Genomic DNA, 21,952 nt, shown 5'->3' with positions numbered 1-21,952 from the left:
ATTTTATGAGGACTCTGCGGTAATTTGCCTTTTCCTCTGTTGGCTGATAAGGAAATGCTCCTACCAGTCACAGCAGGTTATTCACTCCTGCATTATACAATTTGAATTTCTGACAAAATAGTAAGTTATAGCATTTTTTTAGCATCTACAATATAGTTACAAATTGCCTTTTAATATTTAACATAAAAATCTCCCAGATATTGATGAAAATGCGCACTTGAAAGATAAACTTTCTCTCTACTAACACAAATAGATACTGTCAACATTAATAACAAAAAATGATTATTTTTAAGTAATCAATAATTTTTCTGCCTCAATTCTGCATATCACACAACTATAATCTTAGAATTTTTTCTAGTATTCTATTCATAGTGGTAATAAGATCAATTAATTTAATTTTGTATGAGAATTCAACAGTATTGATTTAAATACCAGAAACTTCTATGTCATATTTTTATCATATTTGCAGATTTACATGAACACATTTTGCTTATGTCTCCCTCTTGAGAATCATGGAAAACATGAGCTTTGTCAATGAGTTTATACTCCTGGGACTTTCTCAGAACCCAAATATTGAGAAAATACTGTTTGTTGTATTTTTGTTGTTCTAACTAGCAACAGTTGGAAATAAAATAATAATTGTGGCAACCATGATCTCTACCCCTGCATTGCTGGAGTCCCCATGTACTTCTTGATATTCCTGTCACTACTAGATGTAATGTACTTCTACTGTTGTCACACCCAAGCCTATTGCAGACTTCCTCTATGACAGGAAGACCATCTCCTTTGAATGTTTCATGACACAACAATTTACTGTCCATTTTTTTTCACTGGTGTGGAGGCAATTGTCCCTAAAGCTACGGCCTATGACTGCTATCTAGCCATTTGCAAACCCCCATTACTACTCTTCTATCAAGACAGGACAATCTGTGGCATTTTGCTTGTTGTAACCTGGGAAGAGGGGATTCTTGCATTATGTTACACAAATTATCTTTACTTTGCAGCTGCCCTTCTGTGGACCCAATATCATTGATCATTATATATTTGACTTATTCCCACTCCTGAATCTTGCTTTCACTGACACACATTTTTTCATTTTGTTGTCTGCAAATAGTGGTTCCATCTGCATCATTATCTTCTTCTTACTGTTTGTCTCTTATGGAGCTGTCTTGTTCTCTCTGAGAACCCATAGCTCTGGAAGTTGATGTAAAGCTCTCTCTACCTGTGGAGGCCATGCTATAGTTGTGGTTTTGTTATTTGTCCCATACATATTAATATATGCATAAACTACATGGCCATTTTCTGGTGAGAAATACATGGTTACATTTGTCAATGTCTTGACACGATTGCTCAATCCTATGGCATACATTTTCAGGAATAAGGAAATGAAGAACACCATCAGGAAAATGTGGAAATTAATAGTGATCATTGATAACTAATAAAATATTATACTTTCAGTGCTGAAGATTAATTGCTAATGAATTATTATGATATGAATTGGGATTCTCAAAACCCATTTCAGAAGCCAGCCATGTCAGTGCACGATTAACACAATGCTCATAAGATTGAGGCCAGTAGATCCCATGGGCCACCAGACCATTAATCCTCCCTAACAGAGTTCCAGGCTTAGTGGACAACTTGGCATACAGTAATGAGGTTTAGTCGCATAGATATTCATAGTCAGTACTTTCTTTTGTCTCTATGTTCATGTGCATAGTGACAAATATCATCCACCACTCATGTATATACATTGATATATCTCACACCACACAACAGAAACACATATACATTTGTACACAAATAACAACTTACACTTAGAAAACTAAAAGCAAAGGATAAAGATGCTAATATTGATTCAGACAGGTATGACATTCATGAACTCACTCTGAAGACATGTCAGTTTATAAAATATAAAACAATATCAGGGTGGAAAAATGTTTCTGAGTGCAAGTATTCACTTCGAATTGACTGCTCTATATTATTACATGGTAATTAAAACCTGTTCAATTTTATGTTCTCCTGAATCCAGTGAAGTATTAGAAGGGACTGTTTGAATTGAAACTATTAGAATTCTTGGTATTCACACTATTTTTTCAGTTAAGAAGTTTACTGAAAAAAAGGCTTATTTGAAATTAGGAAAAGAAAAATTGAAATATATTCTAAGGTAAAACAGGTTTTTAAACTACATTGTGAGACCTCAGAACCACAAAACACAGATAGAAGAGCAAAAACAGAACCTCCTCTCTAGGTGCCCCTGCATCACCTACTTCAATGTGCTCTGTTACCTTATTTCATAGAGAAATACCCATAAGTACCTCCTGTTCAAGTACAAAGAAAGAGGACTTTGGACGTTATTTTTCCATCAATACCAAGTGTAAGATGTTGAGATAGTGACCATATTAATCCAGAAACAACAGATTTTAGCCTAGGGACCTAGGGTAAAGCCAGATTGTTTTAAAAATAAATAAATAAAAAAAACATAGCAATAAAATGATTCATATTCTGCTACACTCATATATCAGTGCCTTAACTGACTATTAGGGAAGCTTATCCTTCAGTAGATGGAAATAAATAGAGAGACCTACAGCCTGACATTATGCAGAGAGAGAAAGAGTCCTTGGGACACACAACCTTAAATGTGATGTTTCCTTCAAATCCTGCTCCTCAGGCTCAGGGAATCTTGCAGAAGAGGAGGCTAGAAGCCAGAGTGGATTGAGGACACCAAGGAAACAGGGCCCTCCAAACCAACATGAGCAAAGCTCATATGAACCCAAAGACTGAGGTAACATGCACAGGGCCTGCCTGTGTCTTTACCAGGTCCTCTGTGTATATATTATGTTTTTCAGTTCAGTGTCAGAAAGAATGAGTCTCTGGTTCTTCTCTTGGGCTCTTTTACTCCTGTTGGTTTGTCATGTCCTATTGTGATATGATAGTTTTGCTCTATCTTATTTAAATGTATTTTGTTAAAAATGAATGAAGGAATGCAGGCATGAATGAAGAAGACCTAGTCACCAGGGGAAAGGCTAATAAATGAACTGTCATTTATATCTGCTGGCAGAGGGAAAGTCAGTCTTCTTTAATGGAGTGGTATCTTCTTTAATGGTATATCAATCACTTCAGTGCAGCCTCATATTCAGGAGTAGTTGACCAACATATAATGGACTCTATAGTTTTTCTGTGTGTGCTTTTGTTTGTTCACAATTCGAAGTTTTCATAGTTTATTTTCCCTCAGACAGTGTTTCTCTGTGTATCATTGACTGTCATGGATCTCACTCTGTAGACTAAGCTGCACTTGAACTCATAGAGATCAGTCTGTCTCCACCTCCAAAGTGCTGGGATTAAAGGCATGTGCCAGTATTTCTTGGATATATTTTTTTTTTTGAGAAAGGACTTAAAATTAGAGGGGTAGAAAGAGGATCTGAAAAGACTTGATACAGGGGAAGAATATGATCAGATTTTAAAACTGGTTTTAAATAATAAAACTATAACAATGAAAAAATAATTTTTTTTGAAAAGATAATTTCAATTCATTTTATGATCTTATTAACTTTATATGTGTTCATGGAAGTACTTAACATTCAAATAATTATCAAGGAAGATAACTGAAAGTTATACATTTTTATATAACTTCATGGTTATATTTCATTACATTAAGATTGTTGAGTGTAATTTGCAAGGAATTCACTTTATTTGACATCCTTTCCTTTCATAATCAACACCACCAATTGAGTTCTATAGTCAAAAATATTAAATACTGGTTCTTGAATGAAAGTATACTAACATAAAGAAAATTCATGGGATTTTATTGATTTATCATTGGAAAATGTATGAAAAATTAAAATTTAGGTCAAAAGCAGTATCTGAAAAATGTGTATGAATCACATGAGATCAAATGTGTTGTAAGTTTAGATATGCCAGTATTTTCCCATGTAGTCTCTGTGTCTCTTATCTGACTCAGATATGCTTCTTTTTCTATTTTATTTTGAGGTTAAAATTTGATTACAATCTTTCTCCTTTTTTTCTACTTCCAAATCCTCCTATATACCCCTTACCTACAAATTTATGTCCTCCTTTCCCCCCAGAAAACTGCTAATTGTTATTGCATGCATATATGTATACATATATAAGAATATACTACCAAAATATAACCTGTCCCATTATTATAGTGCTACTGGTATGGATTTTTTCAAGGTTGACTATTTGTCACAGGTAAACAAGTTGATGTATTCCTCCTAGGGAAGACTGCTTCTTCTGTTCCCAGCTTCCTCAGTTGCCTATTGTGTTATAGAGTTTAAGCCTGTGGGTTTTTTCTGCAACCAGTTTGGAAGGTTCAATAGTGTCATCCTTGTTCATTTACATTTGCACAGTCAAGTTGGTTCCCTACACATAGATATTCTTATTGTTAAGATCCTAAGCATTAATTGAGGAAGTAAAGGTTTGGTACTGGTTGTTCAATTGCCTTATGAAGCTGTGATTCCAATGTAGGAACAAAATAAGATATAAAATAAAACATTACTCTCACTATTACATAGGAACCAAAAAGATTCACTCTGTTCAATTATATATTGAATTCAAACATTATTTAGGATCTTAACTGCAAATTTTCAGTTGTGGCCTGGGGTAATGATATTTCATAAAAATCAAAAATTTTAGCTGAGAAATAATTACTAGCATTCATTTATTTATGTTTTTAGTCATAGTATTTCAAAGATTAAATTTTAGCTTGTGATTTTTTTAGTTTTCTATTTTATTTTGTGTTTGCTTTTGTTTAGGTTTGCTCAGATTTATTAAATTGTTTTAGTATTGTAACATTTTGCTAATAGGAAATTTCTTTATGTGCTACAGTTATTTAAAGAAGGCTTTTTAGAATTAGGCTCACTTATATAGCCCTAGCTGGCCTGGACCCTTGCATAGTCCACATGGTCTAGACCTTGCAGAGATGGTCCTGCCTGTGCCTCCTCAGTGGTGACATTAAAGGCATTAGCCAAAATGTCTGGCTGATTTAATAGAACATTTTGGAAATACATTTTGAGTGTTAATATGAGTATGGAAATATGTATAAAGATCTAAAAGTAGGCCATAAAGGCATGCCTTCCTATTAAAATAATGAGGTATTTCAGAAAATACTTCCTTAAAATATAAATTAAACAGTGCTTTGCTAAGAAGCTTTGGTAGTTATCTCTCGGGATATTCTTGCCATCCCTGTCCCCACACCCATGATCTCTCATATCCTGTAATCCTTCTTCCATATCTGCCTCTTGGTTAAAATAGTATTATTTTGTTTTCTTCCTCATCCTCTACCATCAGTAAACATAAAAAGTATAAAAGATGGTAGCCTGATTAACTTCAGTAAAAATGTGAAACAAAATCTTAGAACTGGGAGATGGTTCATTTGATAAAGTGCTTACTGTAAAGTGTGAGAATTTGAGTTCAGACACATAGCTTCCATGTGAAAACCCAAGAATGGTGCAGCAAGCCTATATAATATTAGTGATGGGGAGATGGACACATGAGTATTCCCAAAGTTCACTTGCAGTGAGCCTAATTGAATAGTTGAGGTTGAGGTTCAGGGAAATCTCTTATCTCAAAAAGGATGGTGAAGAGGAATAGAAGAGACCACATTGAAAACTTCTTATCTCTGCATGTAGACTCATATGCACACACAGAGAAACTCATGACTGCACCACACATACATAAAAATAAATAGTTATTGGAGTACCTGATGAAAAGAAAATCGAAACACATAGTCTTTAATAATGAAAAAGGATTAAAAGATATGAAAAAGAGAAATGTGAGTGTATTTATGATGAAAACAAGTAAACCAAGCTTCAATGGAAAGTAGAAGAAAGCTGCTACAATATGGAGAGGTTCAATAAATGTGAAACCACTAAGTACTCACACTCAAAGTCATCCACGAAAACTGGAAAGAAATTTTCCTCTTGACTGAAAACCACAAATCCAAAATGTGAGTCTTAGATCTTTTTATTCGGAAAATCACAATATTTGAAGGTATGAAAGAAGTGTATCAATTTTTATTAACATGAATCTATCATAAAAGTACTAATATATGTGTAATATATACACATGCCTAAAATATAAATATATTTATTATATTACTTTTGCCATCGCTCATGATTTCTACCCTGTATTTATTGCAGAATCAGATAATGGAGAATTGTACAAGAAAGGCAAGGTATAAAATAGGAGATGCTCAGGATAGCTGAAACTGAGACACAGATATTGTTAGTAACAGTTGCTTACAGTTATATCATTAATGTCACCTGAAACAGAATAGAGTATGAAACACCATCAAATGATTCATCTGGGGAGTGGAGCAAAGTGATAGGTATTTTCCCTATCCAATGGGGTCCTAAGAGCAACTTCAAAGGTTTTGTTCATACTGCTCTGTTCCTTATGGTAAACAGGTTGTGCATACCAACTTTCTGATATCATGGAAAGAGAAAAAGTCCTCAAACCCAAAGACACCGGACTTTTAAAGTTTTGATTCAAGCCTAGTGTTTTGGCTAATGCCTGTAATCCCAGCAAATGGAGGCTGAGATGGGAGGATGATTTCTTTACAGCAAGCCTAGCCTGGACTACGATAAATTTTCACACATACCCCCCCCCCCCCCACACACACACATGCAAAAAGAAAAGAAGTAAGCAACAAACTCAAGATCGGGACTATTCTTTTTTTTTTAAATCAGGTAATGTTTTACTCTTTGAAAATTTCATGTAATGTGTTTGCAATGTATTTAATCTTGTCTATCACCCCAACACCTCTCAGATCTATGCCAACCTCCCAACACACCTAACTTTCCTTCCTCTTAAAACAAACCCCAAAATTTCAAGTCCATTTTGTGTTCCTCAAACATGGGTGTGGGATGTGTCCTTGAGAGTAATTGACCTACCAAGGATCACAAGCTTAAAGAAAACTCATTTACTATCTCTCATCACCTGTCAAATTGGAGTATCTCCTCAGCTAGGATGCTCTCCATCTCACTACTTCCTCCATACTGGGATTTTTGCTGTCTTGATTTTTTTTAGGGTGTGACAACTGATGGGATTTACAATGTGCTTCTGTTCTGCTGTGATTGGAGAACAGTTTTCTTATTTTCATCATCACTCTGGCTCTTACAATCTTCCTACACACTTTTCTTGGTGGTCTCTGAGCCTTGTGGTAAGGGGTGTGATGTAGACATCCCATTAGGACTCAACACTTCACCTCTCCCCATTGTCTTAGTCTTTGCAAATTGACCATTTGTAGGTGCATATGTTAATTGTCATTCACTAATTTCAAACTTCTCTGATGAGAGTTGAAAACTGCCCTAGTCTATGGTACAATGATAAGTAATTTGGAGTCATTTTAATACTATGTTCATTTAACAGCATAATAGGTTTCCCCATATTGCCTATGACCCATCCAATCACTGGATATTTCCTTTGTTAAGTGTGAGATACGGGTTCCCTCTGGCAGAGCAGGTCTTAGACACAACCAGTAAGCCATTGGCTACTTGTGTAACATTTGTGCCACTATTGTACCTGTGGATATTTGTTTATCACATCAGTAATTAGTCAAGCTTCTGAAACCAAACTTTGGTGAGGCTGATGCTTAGCTTTATTCTCTGATAGCTTACCTCACACCTCCTGGCACTATGGAAACTAACCTGTACAGATGAGCCATTCTGAGATTCAGATTCATGAGACAGGTAAGGAATATATCAGAAACTGAACTCATATGGTTTTATGTGGTATTTTATCTAAGAATTTGGCTTCATACTGCTTGTATCCTGGGAAAAGTGTTATAGACTTGCCTGCAGGAAGATCTTATGGAGGCATTTTCTCAAATGAGAATCCTTCCCTTTTTACTGCCCTATATTGTGTCAAGTTGAATTAAACTAGCCAGGACACTATTATTATGTACATCACATACATTTATAAATCAAATATTTTTGTTAGGGAACAGTCTTTGCATATATCCTTACATAATGATTAATGGACACCTTTGAGAGAAAGCATTATATAACAAAATTCTGGAAAGACGTTGTGTTACATCCATTATAAAAATAGTCTTCTCTTTCTGAAAATCATGATATATGCATGAAATTATTATCAAACATGACCTTTAAATTGAAAAGAACACAACATAACTTTGGATGGAAATGGAAGCAACGTAAGTTTTGTAACAAGTGGAAAATTCCACAAAATTGATTCTTAGAATCTCATGGGGTCAGAAATTTTACAATTCCTGGGAGAACTAAGAATTAGTCTCACAGATTCATGATGTCTCCAAGAACCTCTTTAAATTCCAGATGCATTTAGGGGGATATTTTGGATCCTTCCTTACAGTTTGTTCAGCAACAATGATGAACACAGCATTCAAGAAGCAGAGGTAACATCCTCCATCTTCACTCTCAGAACTTTCCCTTAGATGTGGAAGGAAGAGTCAGAGACAAGCAGACACTCTTGATCAAGACTGAAAGAAAAGGAGGCTATCTTCAAATCTTTTATATAAATCACACTCGGTGAGGCAAAGTAAGCATGTCATGTGCCCTTATGAAGGATTTTTAATTTGTGTATTTAACATTCGAAAATTGTGTGAGGCCTACTCTGTTTAAAAAACCATACCCACTCACCTCACAAGTATTTGTTCTTGTAAGAGTTCTGTAGACCCTGGTGATCATATTACTTATAGTAGTAGAAATATTGTGACAAAAATTGGTGTTTTATTAATCTAATAAATTGCAATGTGAGGATACCAGAAAATAACATTTCATAATAAATAATTTTCAAGTGTCCATGGAGCTTAAATAACTGTTGTAAGAACACAACACAAACTCCTTCCATCTATTTATCCATCCAAGAAAATTCTTTCCAATAATTTTTAAGCATTTTTCCAAGGTTAATGAAAATAAATATATTTTCAACTTTATATTAAAATCAAACATTTAGAAATGCAGCACAAAATTATTTTTCCATTATCCCTCAACAATACTTCGATTATCTAAACATATCATTTATAAACTGGTAACTCACCATTCTGCTTGCATTGAAAGGTAGAATGCATTGAAGTTGTATGAAGAATAATTAAATAAGAACATGATAAATTGAAGCATTACTATATCTTAAATAGCTAAGGAAATTGACTATAAAATGTTCCAATTTAGCAAAAATACACTAATAATGCTACACAGAAAGAGCATAAGTTTAGAAAGTTTGACACAACTCACAAAGTGAAGTCTTCAGACTTAATCATATTCACTTCAATTTCTCAAAGCATTAGAGTTCTTCACTGAAGTCTTGGGAAAACAAAGTGGGTGAAGCTCTGGTACCCTTAGAGCTAGAAGTTTGTCTTGTTCTCTCTCTTAAGATGAGCAGAATCACTAAGACATCAAAGGTAATTTAAGAAATCAATCAGGAAGGACATGAAAAGAAAGAGGAAATCTCTTTCCCCATTTTGTTTAGATAGTGGGGAAAGTAAAGTTAAGACATGCAGGGAAATCTAGAATAACACTATGGACAAAGAAAAGATTAGTAATCAAAAGAGAATGTATTTTCCAGAAAGTCAAGAAAATAAACCTGGTTAGCTACAAACATAAGGAATGAAGTTTTTATTGGTAAACAGTAACTTTAATTTAAAAATATGTCAGACTTATAGAATTTAACATGCGGGACAATTTCACATAAAACTTCAATAAATTACCATCATCTGTAAGAACAGTAGCCATTTATATTAAATATATTTAAAAGATCATGGAATATGTTACGATAAGTAAAGAGAAAGTGAGTTGTTCCTAAATGAGAATATGGATTTGAAACCAAAGAGCAATGGGTTGGGAAAGGGTCAAGTCCAATATATGGTTGTTAATGGAAAGATTATGATATAATTAAATAGTCCACATAAGATGCCTGTTAAGCTAACTCATTACTTCAACTTTTGGTAATCAGATGGATGGACTGAAAATCTGACATTGTTTTCAGAAATTGTAAAGAAATTAGATTTTATGAATGTTATCTTGGTGTTTAATTTTCAGGTTTTTTAATAAGAATAACAGTATATGTCTTACTAATGTGACTATGCTAAGCATATTGGAGGCACTTCCTGACAAAGCTACAGTGCTTGGATGATTTGGACTGACCCATCACTGATCTTGGTGGATTTTGCTGCACAACTCTTGCCTGTGCCTTTGGCATGTTTAATGTTTGGAATTCCTTGATGTTATGGGTCCTTCACTGAAGGCTAGAGCTGTGATAATGTAACATTTCATAGAAGCTGATGCTAATAAGAATAAAACTCATGGTAGCTCTCAAGGAGAATCAGCTATGCAGCAAAAAAAAAAAATGAGTCTTTTATAGACTTATTTCTTAAGTGGTATTAGTAATCATGAGACACAGGATCTGGAAAAAAATCATTAAAAAAAAAACTTAGGGAAAATTTAGAAGCTAGTAAACTATAGCTGAATCATTAGGTTCTCATGTTCTGCCTCAGAAACACAAAACTAGCATGGACATATAAAACTAATGATGGGTGGTGATGACACATGCTTTTAATCCCAGCACTCAGGAGGCAGGGGCAGGTGGATCTCTGTGAGCTCGAGGCCAGCCTGGGCTACAGAGTGAGTTCCAGGAAAGGCTCCAAAGTTACACAGAGAAACCCTGTCTAAAAAACAAAACAAAACAAAACAAAACAAAACTTAATGCCAAGCATTCAGGTACTCTCCTGAAGGCAAAGTAAGCAGTTTTAGGAATCTTGATGTTCTTTTATACTTTGCAGGAGTATAATAATGATGGAGACCATAAGGAAACAAGAGTTTATGACAAAGACACAAAGAGAAACATTCTAGCTCGGTGAACTTCCTGGTTTCCTGAGCAGACTTGTCAGATCAGGCCTTTTCCCTTTTCTGATATTGTAGAAAGAATAAAGAGCAGAGCAAAGTACTTTGAAAAAATCAAGGATGGAGGTCTTACATCAGATATAAAAGAAAAAAATTAAACAAGGGACTGAGGGATTAGATTTTGCTTAGAAAGATCAGATATTCATTACAGTAGATCAATAGAATGATACAGGAGAAGCTTGATACGGCAGGTAGTAGGAAATAACTTCTGGTCTATTGACTTAGTCAAACTTAGAGACATCCTGTTTTGTATTTATGTAACTGCAAGGCTTTATGATACTAATTTTTAAAGAAAAAGACATTGAGTTAAAAAATCTTATCATAATGTTAGATTTTAGTTCTCATGAAATTTGCTATTTGCTTTTTTTGCTTCTTTTACTTCGACATGCTTGTGTAATCAAGAAAGAATTTAGAAAATGTTTTGTAATCAATGATTAAAATCTATGAGGAAATGATTTTGTGTATAAATGAAACCTGTGGGAGATTCAGGTTGTCAGAGGAGGTCTTGACATACCGAGATGAACTTCCTCTCTGTCCATCTCCCGTAAAACAAACCTAAGAACTGTCCTGTGTTTGGATTCTCCTTCAATTCTCTTGCATTCACCCACTTTAGACCCTGCCGTCATCCAGAGCTGGATTCTGGCACTAATGGATTTATGGTTTTAAGCTCCCGTTTAGAAAATAGTGTATATTTATAATAACTATGAATGGTGATTCATGTTCCTCTTCTTTTCTCACTTATAAAACTGGTAAAAAGCCTTACCTTTGATATCATATAATTAGAGTTTTATTTATAGAACTATGTGATAGTAGTTTGTAATAGTCCTATTTACCTACCTTAACTCTTATGACTGTTTTACATTGTTCTCATTTCTCAGTTTTTAGATACTACATTATATTATATTGTAAAGCTGTCTCATTTATTTTTAGAATAAAATTCTGGGGTTGGCATCCTGTATCAAAAATAAAAACATTGTGAAGCTTCTACAGTTATTTTCAACATGTAATCTGTAACATTGCTCCATTGAAGCAACATCAAAGTAAGTGGAGTAGTTTTCAACATATACTTTAAAAATACAATTTTCTATTGACTGATTCAACACTGGCAGACAGACAGGCACTTTTATAAAATGTTGATGTCAATCTTCGCACATCTTTTTAATAAGTAGTTTTTTTGATATTATGATAAGATCCATGCATTTGCCTGAATGTAATCATGTAAGCTTATGGTCTCAACATTATGAGGCAGAGGTAGGATGATCATAAATTCATAGTCATCCTAGGATGAGTTTTTAATCGATCCTAGGATACATCATTTCTTTTCACCACCACAGGAATAAAGTCTATCTATGTTGAGCTGTAGTTAATTGGTTTATGGAACATGGTTATCACACATCTAGTATGTCTTTTAACCATATTTGTAGTGTATTTTTTATTCATTTGAGATTTTCATTACATATGTGTACAAGATATTTTGATCATAACCTAGCTCATCCAACATTAGAAACTGAACAATTTTTAATTTCAAAGTAATGTTTTCTCTAGTCCATTTTTAGATTAACAAAAATAACATGAAACAGAGGACTCGGGTTGTATTTCACATGGATTTCCTTGATACTCTGTCAATGCTTTATTGAGTATTCATTTGCCAAGGTAAAGAGGGGGAAAGAAAAATGTTTGTCTCATTTAAATAATATATTTTATTTATATTTGTATAAATTTTCAACTATTATCTTTAATTTTTTATTTTTTCAAAATAAAATGTAATTATATAATTCCTCCCTTTCTTTTCTCCCTCCATCCCCTTCCAAGTTCCCTCGCTACATGCCAGCAGCATGTAGAGTACCTTCCTGAACCAAAGGCACTAGAACAAAGGGGAGAAGGCTCTATTGTCAACAGACAACTTCTCATGTACAATGAGTTCTGTAAAGGTTGTCTTCTGCAATAGGGCCCTCACCATGAGATTATGCAGAGAAAAAAAATGTCTTGGCAATAGCCAGATGTATTTGCAGTCTCCCATGGGACCCCTATGGCCCAAAACTTCATTTTATGTAAACATTCTTAGAACTGTAAGTTTCATTTGGTGATGAGAAAAGTTAGGGTTCTGTCTCTCCCATTACTTGTTGATCATTTAGATCACTGTCATATACATATATATTTTTAGAAGTGGCTTCTAATTAGTTTTCAATACTACTCCTCAAATGGCCCTAAGTTTTAGCTGTCCCTCTTGATATTCCTTCCCTGCCCCATTTGACCCTCCAATTCCCCATTTTTATTGTCCATTCTAGTCTCTCTAATACTCCTCTATCCACCCAACTCTGTCTAATTTATTTTTCCTTTCTAGGGAGATCCAACCAACACCACACATACCCCTAGTACCCCACTCTCCTTCTAACATCTGTAGTTATATGGATTATAGCATGCTTATGAATGACTTAACAATTAACATACACATGTAGGAAAATACATACCATATTTATCTTTCTGGGACTGGATTACCTCACTCAGGATGACTTTTCTAGTTCCATCCATTTACCTGCTAATTTCATTTTCAGTGAATATGTAATATTCCATTGTATATGTGTACTGAATTTTCTTTATCAGTTCATCCATTGATGGATATTTAGGTTGTTTCTAATTCCTGGCTATTATGAATAGAGTAGCAATGAGCATGGTTGAATGAGTATCTCTGTAGTAGGATAAAGGATGAAGCATCTTTTTGTTATACACCCAAGAGTGGTATAGATGGTTCTTAAAGTACATACTGAGAAACCACCACACTGTTTTCCATAGTGCCTGCATAAATCCACAGTATCATGGACAACAGATGTGTGTTACCCTTATTCTGTTTCCTTGAGAATATGAGCTGCCGATTGTTTTATTGATCTTGGCCATTATGACTGATGAAAGATGAGAACTCTAAGTTGTTTTTATTTTCATTTCTATGACGACTAAGGCTGTTGAAAAATTTGAGTTTTCTCTTATGAGAATTTTGTTTAGATCTATACATTTTTAATTGCCTTATTTTCTTGATACCACCTTTTTATGTGTTTTGGATATTAGTCCTCTCTTAGATGTATAGAAAATAAAAATGTTTGTTAGGGAGACTTTAATTACTACTTCTATTTCACTGTGAATTATAGGCCTGTTTATGTTGCTTATCTGATCTTTATTTCACTTTGGTAGGTAGTATATTCTGAAAAAATTATCAGTTTCTTTCAGATTTTCTGATTTGATGGAGCACAGGTTTTTGAAGTATATCCTTATGATTCTCTGGATTTCAATGCATGATCTTATATCCTCCATTGTGTTTCTAATTAAGTTATTTTGTATATTCTCTTTGTCTGCTTTTTAGTTAAATTGGTTGAGGTTTTGTTAATCTTATTGATTTTCTTCTCAGAGAACCAATTTTTGTTCTATTGATTCTTTGTATTTTTGTTTGTCTGTTTCTTTCTTTTTATTGATTTTGGCTCGAAGTTTGAATATTTCTTTTCACCTTCTCCTTTCATGTATTGACTCTTCTTTTTGTTCTAGATCTTTCAGGTGTTATATTTAGTTATTAATATAAGACCTCCATATTTTATAAAGGCATTTAGTGCTATGAATTTGCCTCTTAGATCTTTCTTCATTGTACCCCAAAAGTTTGGGCATGTTGTGTTTAATTTTGTACAGTCCTAAAGGTTCTTTTTGAATTTCCTTTTTTAAATTTTTACTTTGACCCATTTTTCATTTAGTGGTGAGTTGTTAAGTTTTTATGAGTTTTTAAGGTTTATTATTGTTGATAGTCAGCTTTAATCCATGGTAACCTGATAGGATACAGGGTATTTTTTCAACTTTCTTGTATCTGTTGAGACTTGTTTGTGTCCAAATATGTGGTCAGTTTTGTATAAATATCCATGAGCTGATCAGAAGAAGGTGCATCCTTTTGTGTTTGGGTGAAATTTTCTCTAAATATCTTTTCAGTCTATTTGGCTTATGATGTCAGCTAGCTGCAGAATGACTCTGATTAGTATCTGTCTAGATGGCCTCTCTGTTGGAGAATGGGGTACTAAAGTCACCACTACTACTGTATGAGTGTCATTATGTGATTTAAGCTGTAATGTGTAAAAGCTGTAAGCTTTTACTTATAAACATGAGTGTCCTTGTGTTTGATGCTTAGATATCAAGAATTGAAATATCCTCTTGGTAAAGTTTTCCTTTTATGAGTATGTAAGTGTCTTTCCCCATCTCTTCTGATTAGTTTTGGTTTGAAGTCTATGTTGTCAGATATTGAAATGGATACAACAGCTTGCTTCCTATGACTAATTGTTTGGAATCTATTTTTCCATCTTTTTAGCCTGAAGTGATCCATGATATTAATGTGTGTTTCTTGAATGCAACAGAAGGATGGATCCTGTTTTGAAATCCATTCTTTTAGTCTGTGTCTTTTTATTGGGAAATTGAGACCAATGATTGAGAGTTATCAATGTGCTGTGTTTGCTGATTCCTGTTATTTTGTTGTTGTAGTGTGGGTTTCCCCTCCATCTTTTGATTTGTTGTGCTAATATCATTTATTCCTTATATTTTTGTAGATGTAGTTAACCTCTTCGGGTTGAAGTTTTCCTTATATCACCATCTGAAGGGCTGTATTTGTAGATAGATACTGCGTGAATGTGGTTTTTATCATGGAATGCCTTTTTCTCCATCCAATGTGATTGAAATTTTTGCTAAGTATAGCAGTCTGTGCTGGCATCTTTGGTCTCTTAGAGTTTGTAGAACATGTCAAGGCCTGTCTGGCTTTTATAGCTGCCCTTGAAAATCAGCTGTTATGCTAATAGTTCTATCTTTATATATTACTTGGTCTTTTTTTTCCCTTTTGTTTTTAATGTTCTCTTTGAACTTTATGTTGTTATGAATTATTATATATTGTGGAGATTTTCTTTTATGCTTCAGCCTAGTTTTTGTTCTATATGGTTCTTGAACCTTGATAGGCATCTCCTCCTTTAGGTTAGGAAAAATTTCTTCTATGTTTTTATTAAAAATATTTTCTGTGACTTTGACTGGGTTTCTTCTACTACCTCTTTTCATATTATGAATATATCTGGTCTTTTCATGGTGTCTCTGATTTCCTCAATGATGTGTTCCTGGATTTTTTCATATTTAATATTTTCTTTGACAGAGGTAACCCTTTCTTCCATCTTGTTTTCAGTGCCTGAGATTCACACTTCTATCTCTTGTATTCTATTGGTCAAGTTTGGCTCTGAGGTTCCTGTTAGAGTTCTTAACTCTTTCCTTTCGAGTTTTCCCTCTGTCTGTATTTTCTTTATTAGTTCTGTTTCTACTTTCAGGTATTTTACTATTTTATTCATTTCACTCTACTGCTTGATTATGTTTTCACAGATTTCATGAAAGGATTTATTCATTTCCTCTTTGAGGATCTCAATTATATTCATAGAGGCTATTTTTCAAGTCTTTGTCTTGTGTTTCAACTGTATTGCAATTGTTAGGGCCTATTGTAGTAGGGCTTGCTGGGATCTAGTGGGGACAAACTGTGATGGCTATTACTGAATTTGTTTTTACTTTGGGGACTAAGCATCTATGTTTGTGATGGTTGTAATTCTTGGTCCTAATATATTTTTTTTTCTTTTCTTTGTTGGATGAGTGTTCCTTTCATTGGTATCTGTTGCCCTCTCTAGTTCTTAGAAGAGTGTCTGTGGGTTGCCTGATAAGAATGCTTCTGACATCACACCAAGAAAAGTTCTGAGACAGAATGTGTTTCTATGTATTAGGAATTGGAATGAGTTAGAAGGAGGTGTCGAAGGGAGTCCACAGGAGGGAAAAAGCCAGGTATGGCACCAGGATCTGCATAAGCCCATGAAAATGAGGACACAGAGGGAAGAGAGGCTAAGGCAGGTATCCTGAAACAGAGCTGGGATGAGACTGGCGGATTGGATTTCAAAGGGAAGAAGGATAGTGAAGATTGCCTAGCTCTTTCCTTTGGACAGTGGGTTACTAGGGAATGTCTCTGGGAGTTTGTGGCTGAGACAATGGGATGGGATGATGAAGGAGGCTATAGGAGAAGATCTTTGTGATCTTCTACAGGTAGTGGCAGAAAGGACTTGGAAGCAGCAGAGGTGGTCTACTATAGAACTGGGCATGATACTGAGGAATTGGATTTGGAGGAAAGGAAGAATGTAAAGATCTTCTATCTGCCTTTCTGTGGGTAATCTCTATTTCACATCTCTTCTTACATTTCTAATTCTATCATTATTTTCATGAAAGGACTTTGGATATCCCTTCCAAATAAATTTATTTGCACAACTGAAACTGAAAGATTACAGAACTTTAGGAGTATAAAATATCCTGACCTGTGCCAGAGAAAAAGATAAGGATCTAGACTTGAGGAAAAATATCTCATAACTCTGTAACAGTTTTTCTTTTCTTTTTTTTTTTTTCTGAGACAGGGTTTCTCTGTGTAACTTTGTGCCTTTCCTGGAGCTCACTTGGTAGCCCAGGCTGGCCTTGAACTCACAGAGATCCGCCTGGCTCTGCCTCCCGAGTGCTGGGATTAAAGGTGTGCACCACCAACGCCCGGCCAGTTTTTCTTCTTTGTACAAATACCATCCTATTAAGAGATATTGAGTTTTCCTCTGACATTTCATGCAGGGTAACCATGCTTTATGGTCTTCTTAGTTACTACAGTTCTTTGTCCGTCTTGCTTTATGGCTAGACAGCAATTGTATAGTGATTTTCCCAGTCTATCATAAATAACGTTTGTCTGATCCAATGACATTATAAGGTTAGTTTATTCCTGTTTCTTTGGTAGTAGCAGCTGAAAAGATTTAGATTTCAGATTATAGATTCTAGTGAGTAACTATTCTGAGAACATCTTGGAATGGTTGTTTGCTTAAAATTAAATACAAGCAGCATCACATGATAGACTCATTAGTAAGTAAATTTATTTCTGTTCTTTTTTTTTTTTTTTTTTTTTTTTGGTTATTTAAGACAGGGTTTCTCTGTGTAGCTTTGGCTGTCCTAGAACTCACTTTGTAGACTAGACTGGCCTCAAACTCACACAGATCTGCCTGCCTCTACCTCCCAACTGCTGGGATTAAAGGCATGTGCCCCCACTGACTGGCTATTTCTGTTCTTTTTACATTGCAGTCATCAAAATTATCACATTTTCAATAAAATTGCATTATTTTTATTCAGAGATTTGAAATAGCAAATATGTATAGGGACACATATATATGTGTATATATATATATATATATATATATATATATATATATAATTATTTGGAATCCCTCCAAATAAAGGTCATATTTATTAAGAGATTTCAGTTGTTTAGACAAGAAAGGCAACAGATGCTCTTTGAAGTCATGATAAGGAGGGAAATAATTCCATAAGACGGAGTATTACCTTAGTGTCTATTAAAGAACTGCCTATGAATGAGACAGATAGATTTTTCAAGTAAATGAATTGCATGTAGAATTTTTAGATCATGTGACTATGAGTAACATTTTAACAATTTCAATTTGACTTTCTTCATAGTTCTTAAAGATGGGCATATAAGCACTTTATGAACATTTTATAATAATTTCACACAAATTTTCAACTATTTTTATTATCAACCTTTCAAACAATAGTTGTTTAACAGGTAAACATTACATAATTAAGTAGCAAATAATTAAGTCTCAAGAGTCTAATTCAAATTCAGAGAATGGTTTCTATTCTGCAGATATATGTTGTTATGAATTTTCATATGTTGAGTTTTTGGTCCATATACTTCTGAACATTCAACATTTACTATTTCCCCTGTCATGATACATCATTAACATATAAAGAACATAAGAAGATGCTTTCGTGTTAATGCAGAAGAGAACAGAAAGAATATCCATCATAACATATATATCCACTAGCAGCTATAACTAAGAAAAAAAAATCTCACTGTTCAACAAGTTGATTCCTCAGAGACCTGAAGGGTCTTGGAGCACATGTTACTTAAAATCCCAGGTGTATCATTCCTTGTTTGGTCTTGTAACTTAGATCATAATATTGTAAAAATAACAATTATAAAAATTATAATATATAACTTTATATAACATATATAATAATACATAAAAATTATAACAATAACCTCTGTCACATACTGTTGACTAAGAGCTTGAGACCTGGACAGTAACATTTTCTGTGTTTGCTTCTTTATGATTTATGAGTTTTTGTTGTTGTTGTTCTTTTTGGTATTTGTGTGATGATGACAGCCTATTTTCCTTATTTATCTGGTCACACTTCAAAATGAAGTAGAAGTGAAATTTTTAACTTTTTCAATATATTCATCTTTTGTAGTGCTAGACACTTCCTACAGAATTTTTTTGTGAATAATAATTCATTTGAGGTTACAATCTGCCTCCTAGTGTGAAGCAAGGTTAATAAGTAGCCAAGGTTTTGTGTGTACCCAAAAGCACACTTTGCTCTTCCTCTAGTGGTGTATAAGGCAGTGCTCTAAAAAGTCAGTGCAGGCTGCTCAGACCTGTCTCATTCCATGAAGATTACAGTCATGATTTATATATTCAGGTTGTTGGTTAATATCTAGGTTATAGTTTCAATATTGTTTTCATTTTTCTCTTAAAGAAAACTTGGCAGATTTTCAAAAGCTGATAATTCAAAGATGAGCTATTTATTACCACTCACACAAGTAAGTGTCTTTGAGTATGGTGTTTGAATTGTGATTACTTTCAATAATTTAATAATTCACCTCTGCTTCAGTTCTTCAGGTTACACAACAATTGCCTTCAGAAGTTTTCTAGTATTTTGTTTTCAGTTGAAAGAGACTCAATCAAGGTGATTTTCATAAGGATGTATCATCTTGTTGATGGTGATATTATAAATTTATAAGCATCATTTTTGTTGTAATTGAGAATTTTATATTAATAAAGTTTATTTTCACTGTCTTCTTATGAATCATGCAAAACCAGAGCTTTGTCACTGAGTTCATACTCCTGGGGCTTTCACAGAACCCAGGTGTGGAAAAAATACTATTTGTTGTATTTTTGTTGATCTACCTTGCAACTATTGGGGGCAACATAGTAATTGTGGTGACCATCATCTACAGCCCTGCACTGCTGGGCTCCCCCATGTACTTTTTCTTGGCATTCCTGTCCTTCCTGGATGCATGCACTTCTTCTACTGTCACACCCAAGATAATTCTAGACTGCTTTTATGAAAGGAAGACCATCTCTTTTGAATGTTGCATGACCCAACTGTTTACAGTCCACTTCTTCACAGGGGCGGAGGTGATTGTCCTGGCATCCATGGCCTATGACCGCTATGTGGCCATTTGCAAGCCCCTTCACTATTCTTCCATCATGACCCGGAGGCTCTGTAGTATTTTGGTGACAATATCGTGGGCTGGAGGATTCTTGCATTCTATCATACAAATTATCTTCACATTGCAGCTGCCTTTATGTGGACCCAATGTCATTGATCATTACATGTGTGACTTGTTTCCGTTGCTGAAGCTTGCCTGCACTGACACTTATATATTTGTCCTTTTGGTGTTTGCCAACAGTGGCGCTATCTGCATCATCATCTTCTCCTTATTGCTTGTCTCCTATGGTGTTGTCTTGTTTTCTCTGAGAGGACACAGTTCTGAAGGTCGCCGTAAAGCTCTCTCAACCTGTGGATCCCACATTACAGTTGTGCTTTTGTTTTTTGTCCCATGCATATTAATATATGCACGACCTACATCTGCATTGTCCTTTGAGAAAAATATGCTTATATTTGTCAATGTCCTGACACCATTGCTCAATCCTATGGTTTACACTTTCAGAAATAAGGAAATGATGAATGCCATGAGAAAAATGTGGAAGAGATTGAAAGTGGTTTCTGATCAATTTTAAAATGTTGTATTGGTGGAAGTATTAAGGCAACCCCACATAGTTAAAGGGGAGGTTTATTTTGTGGGGTAACTTACAAGTAAAGGATAGGTTACAGGGTCCAGGAGAGGTGAAGTGCAGTCCAGTGGTGTTCTCTGGGGAACTCTGCTTGGTCTACATCCAGTGTCCAGGATCCAGGAACCAAGACAGCCAGCACTTCCAGATCTCAGGTCTAAAGAGCCCCTTCTTGGCCCCCTTCTAGGTGTGACAGTTGCCAGAAGCTTCAATGGGGGTAGTACTTCCAGGGCAAAGCTGGAACAGCTACCCACTACAATATTCTACTCTCATTGGATGAAGGAACTTGATATGCCAACATGATGATTTGCAAATTACTTTCCAGAAACTTTTATGCCATTGCTAACATGGTGGAAGCACATTTTTAATTCAGTAGTGGTGCACAGGAGTTTTGTGATCCCAGAGTTTAAATTCATTGTGAATTTATCTGATGAACAGTGAGTTCAAGGTTCAATGGAGATTGGTTTTAAGAAAATAAGGTAGAAAGCAAAAGGTGGTTATAGCCAGTGACTTCTTTTGGTTCTGTATCAATGTTAATGGGCACACATACTATTTACCCTTCACATGTACTCACATGTGTTTAGAACATACACACCAACACAAACTAACAAAAGTACACCTGAAAAACTCAATGAAAATAATAAAGAAGTCAATGTTTTATTGGACAAATACTACATTCTAGAATCTATAAATGGATGGCATCTTTAGATACAGAGGACATAAATAGAGGGAGCGAGAATTTATGTTTCTGAGATCACACCTTCACTCTGAAAAGACGATTCAGGATTCTTCTACCAAAGTGAAAGTCAGCTTAATTTTATACTCTCATTTATTTAATTACATATTTGAGAACATTTAACTATTTGAATCCTTATTATTCCCATTGTCTCATTAAAAATGGTTGGCAAAATAAATGTGTATTTGAAATTGGGAGAAGAAAAATATTGAAATCATTCCAAGAGAAAACAAGTCTCTAAATGATACCCTGAGACTCCAGAACTTAGAAATACAGAGAGATGTTGAAACAGAACCTGAGCTCTAGGCATTCCTGTACATGTGACTTCTTTTCCTGTTGTAGAAAAGTAATTTTTTCATATAATATATTATTATTATTGTTTCCATTCC

General features: G+C 34.6%; 1 protein-coding gene and 1 pseudogene across 1 annotated transcript; both read left to right on the top strand.

Annotated features, from left to right (window-relative positions):
* The first annotated feature begins 512 nt into the window (after window positions 1–512).
* LOC114683663 lies at window positions 513–1,439 on the top strand (annotated as a pseudogene).
* Window positions 1,440–19,747: 18,308 nt separating this feature from the next.
* Window positions 19,748–20,776, top strand: LOC114683677 (olfactory receptor 4C15-like). Its single transcript, XM_028857990.1, has one exon. The coding sequence runs from the start codon at window positions 19,841–19,843 to the stop codon at window positions 20,774–20,776; it is 936 nt and encodes a 311-aa protein (XP_028713823.1). The 5' UTR covers window positions 19,748–19,840.
* The last annotated feature ends 1,176 nt before the right edge of the window (window positions 20,777–21,952 follow it).

The sequence above is a fragment of the Peromyscus leucopus genome, chromosome 4 (genome assembly GCF_004664715.2).
Source record: "Peromyscus leucopus breed LL Stock chromosome 4, UCI_PerLeu_2.1, whole genome shotgun sequence".
NCBI lineage: Eukaryota > Metazoa > Chordata > Mammalia > Rodentia > Cricetidae > Peromyscus > Peromyscus leucopus.
This window is presented reverse-complemented; position numbering and strand designations above follow the sequence as displayed.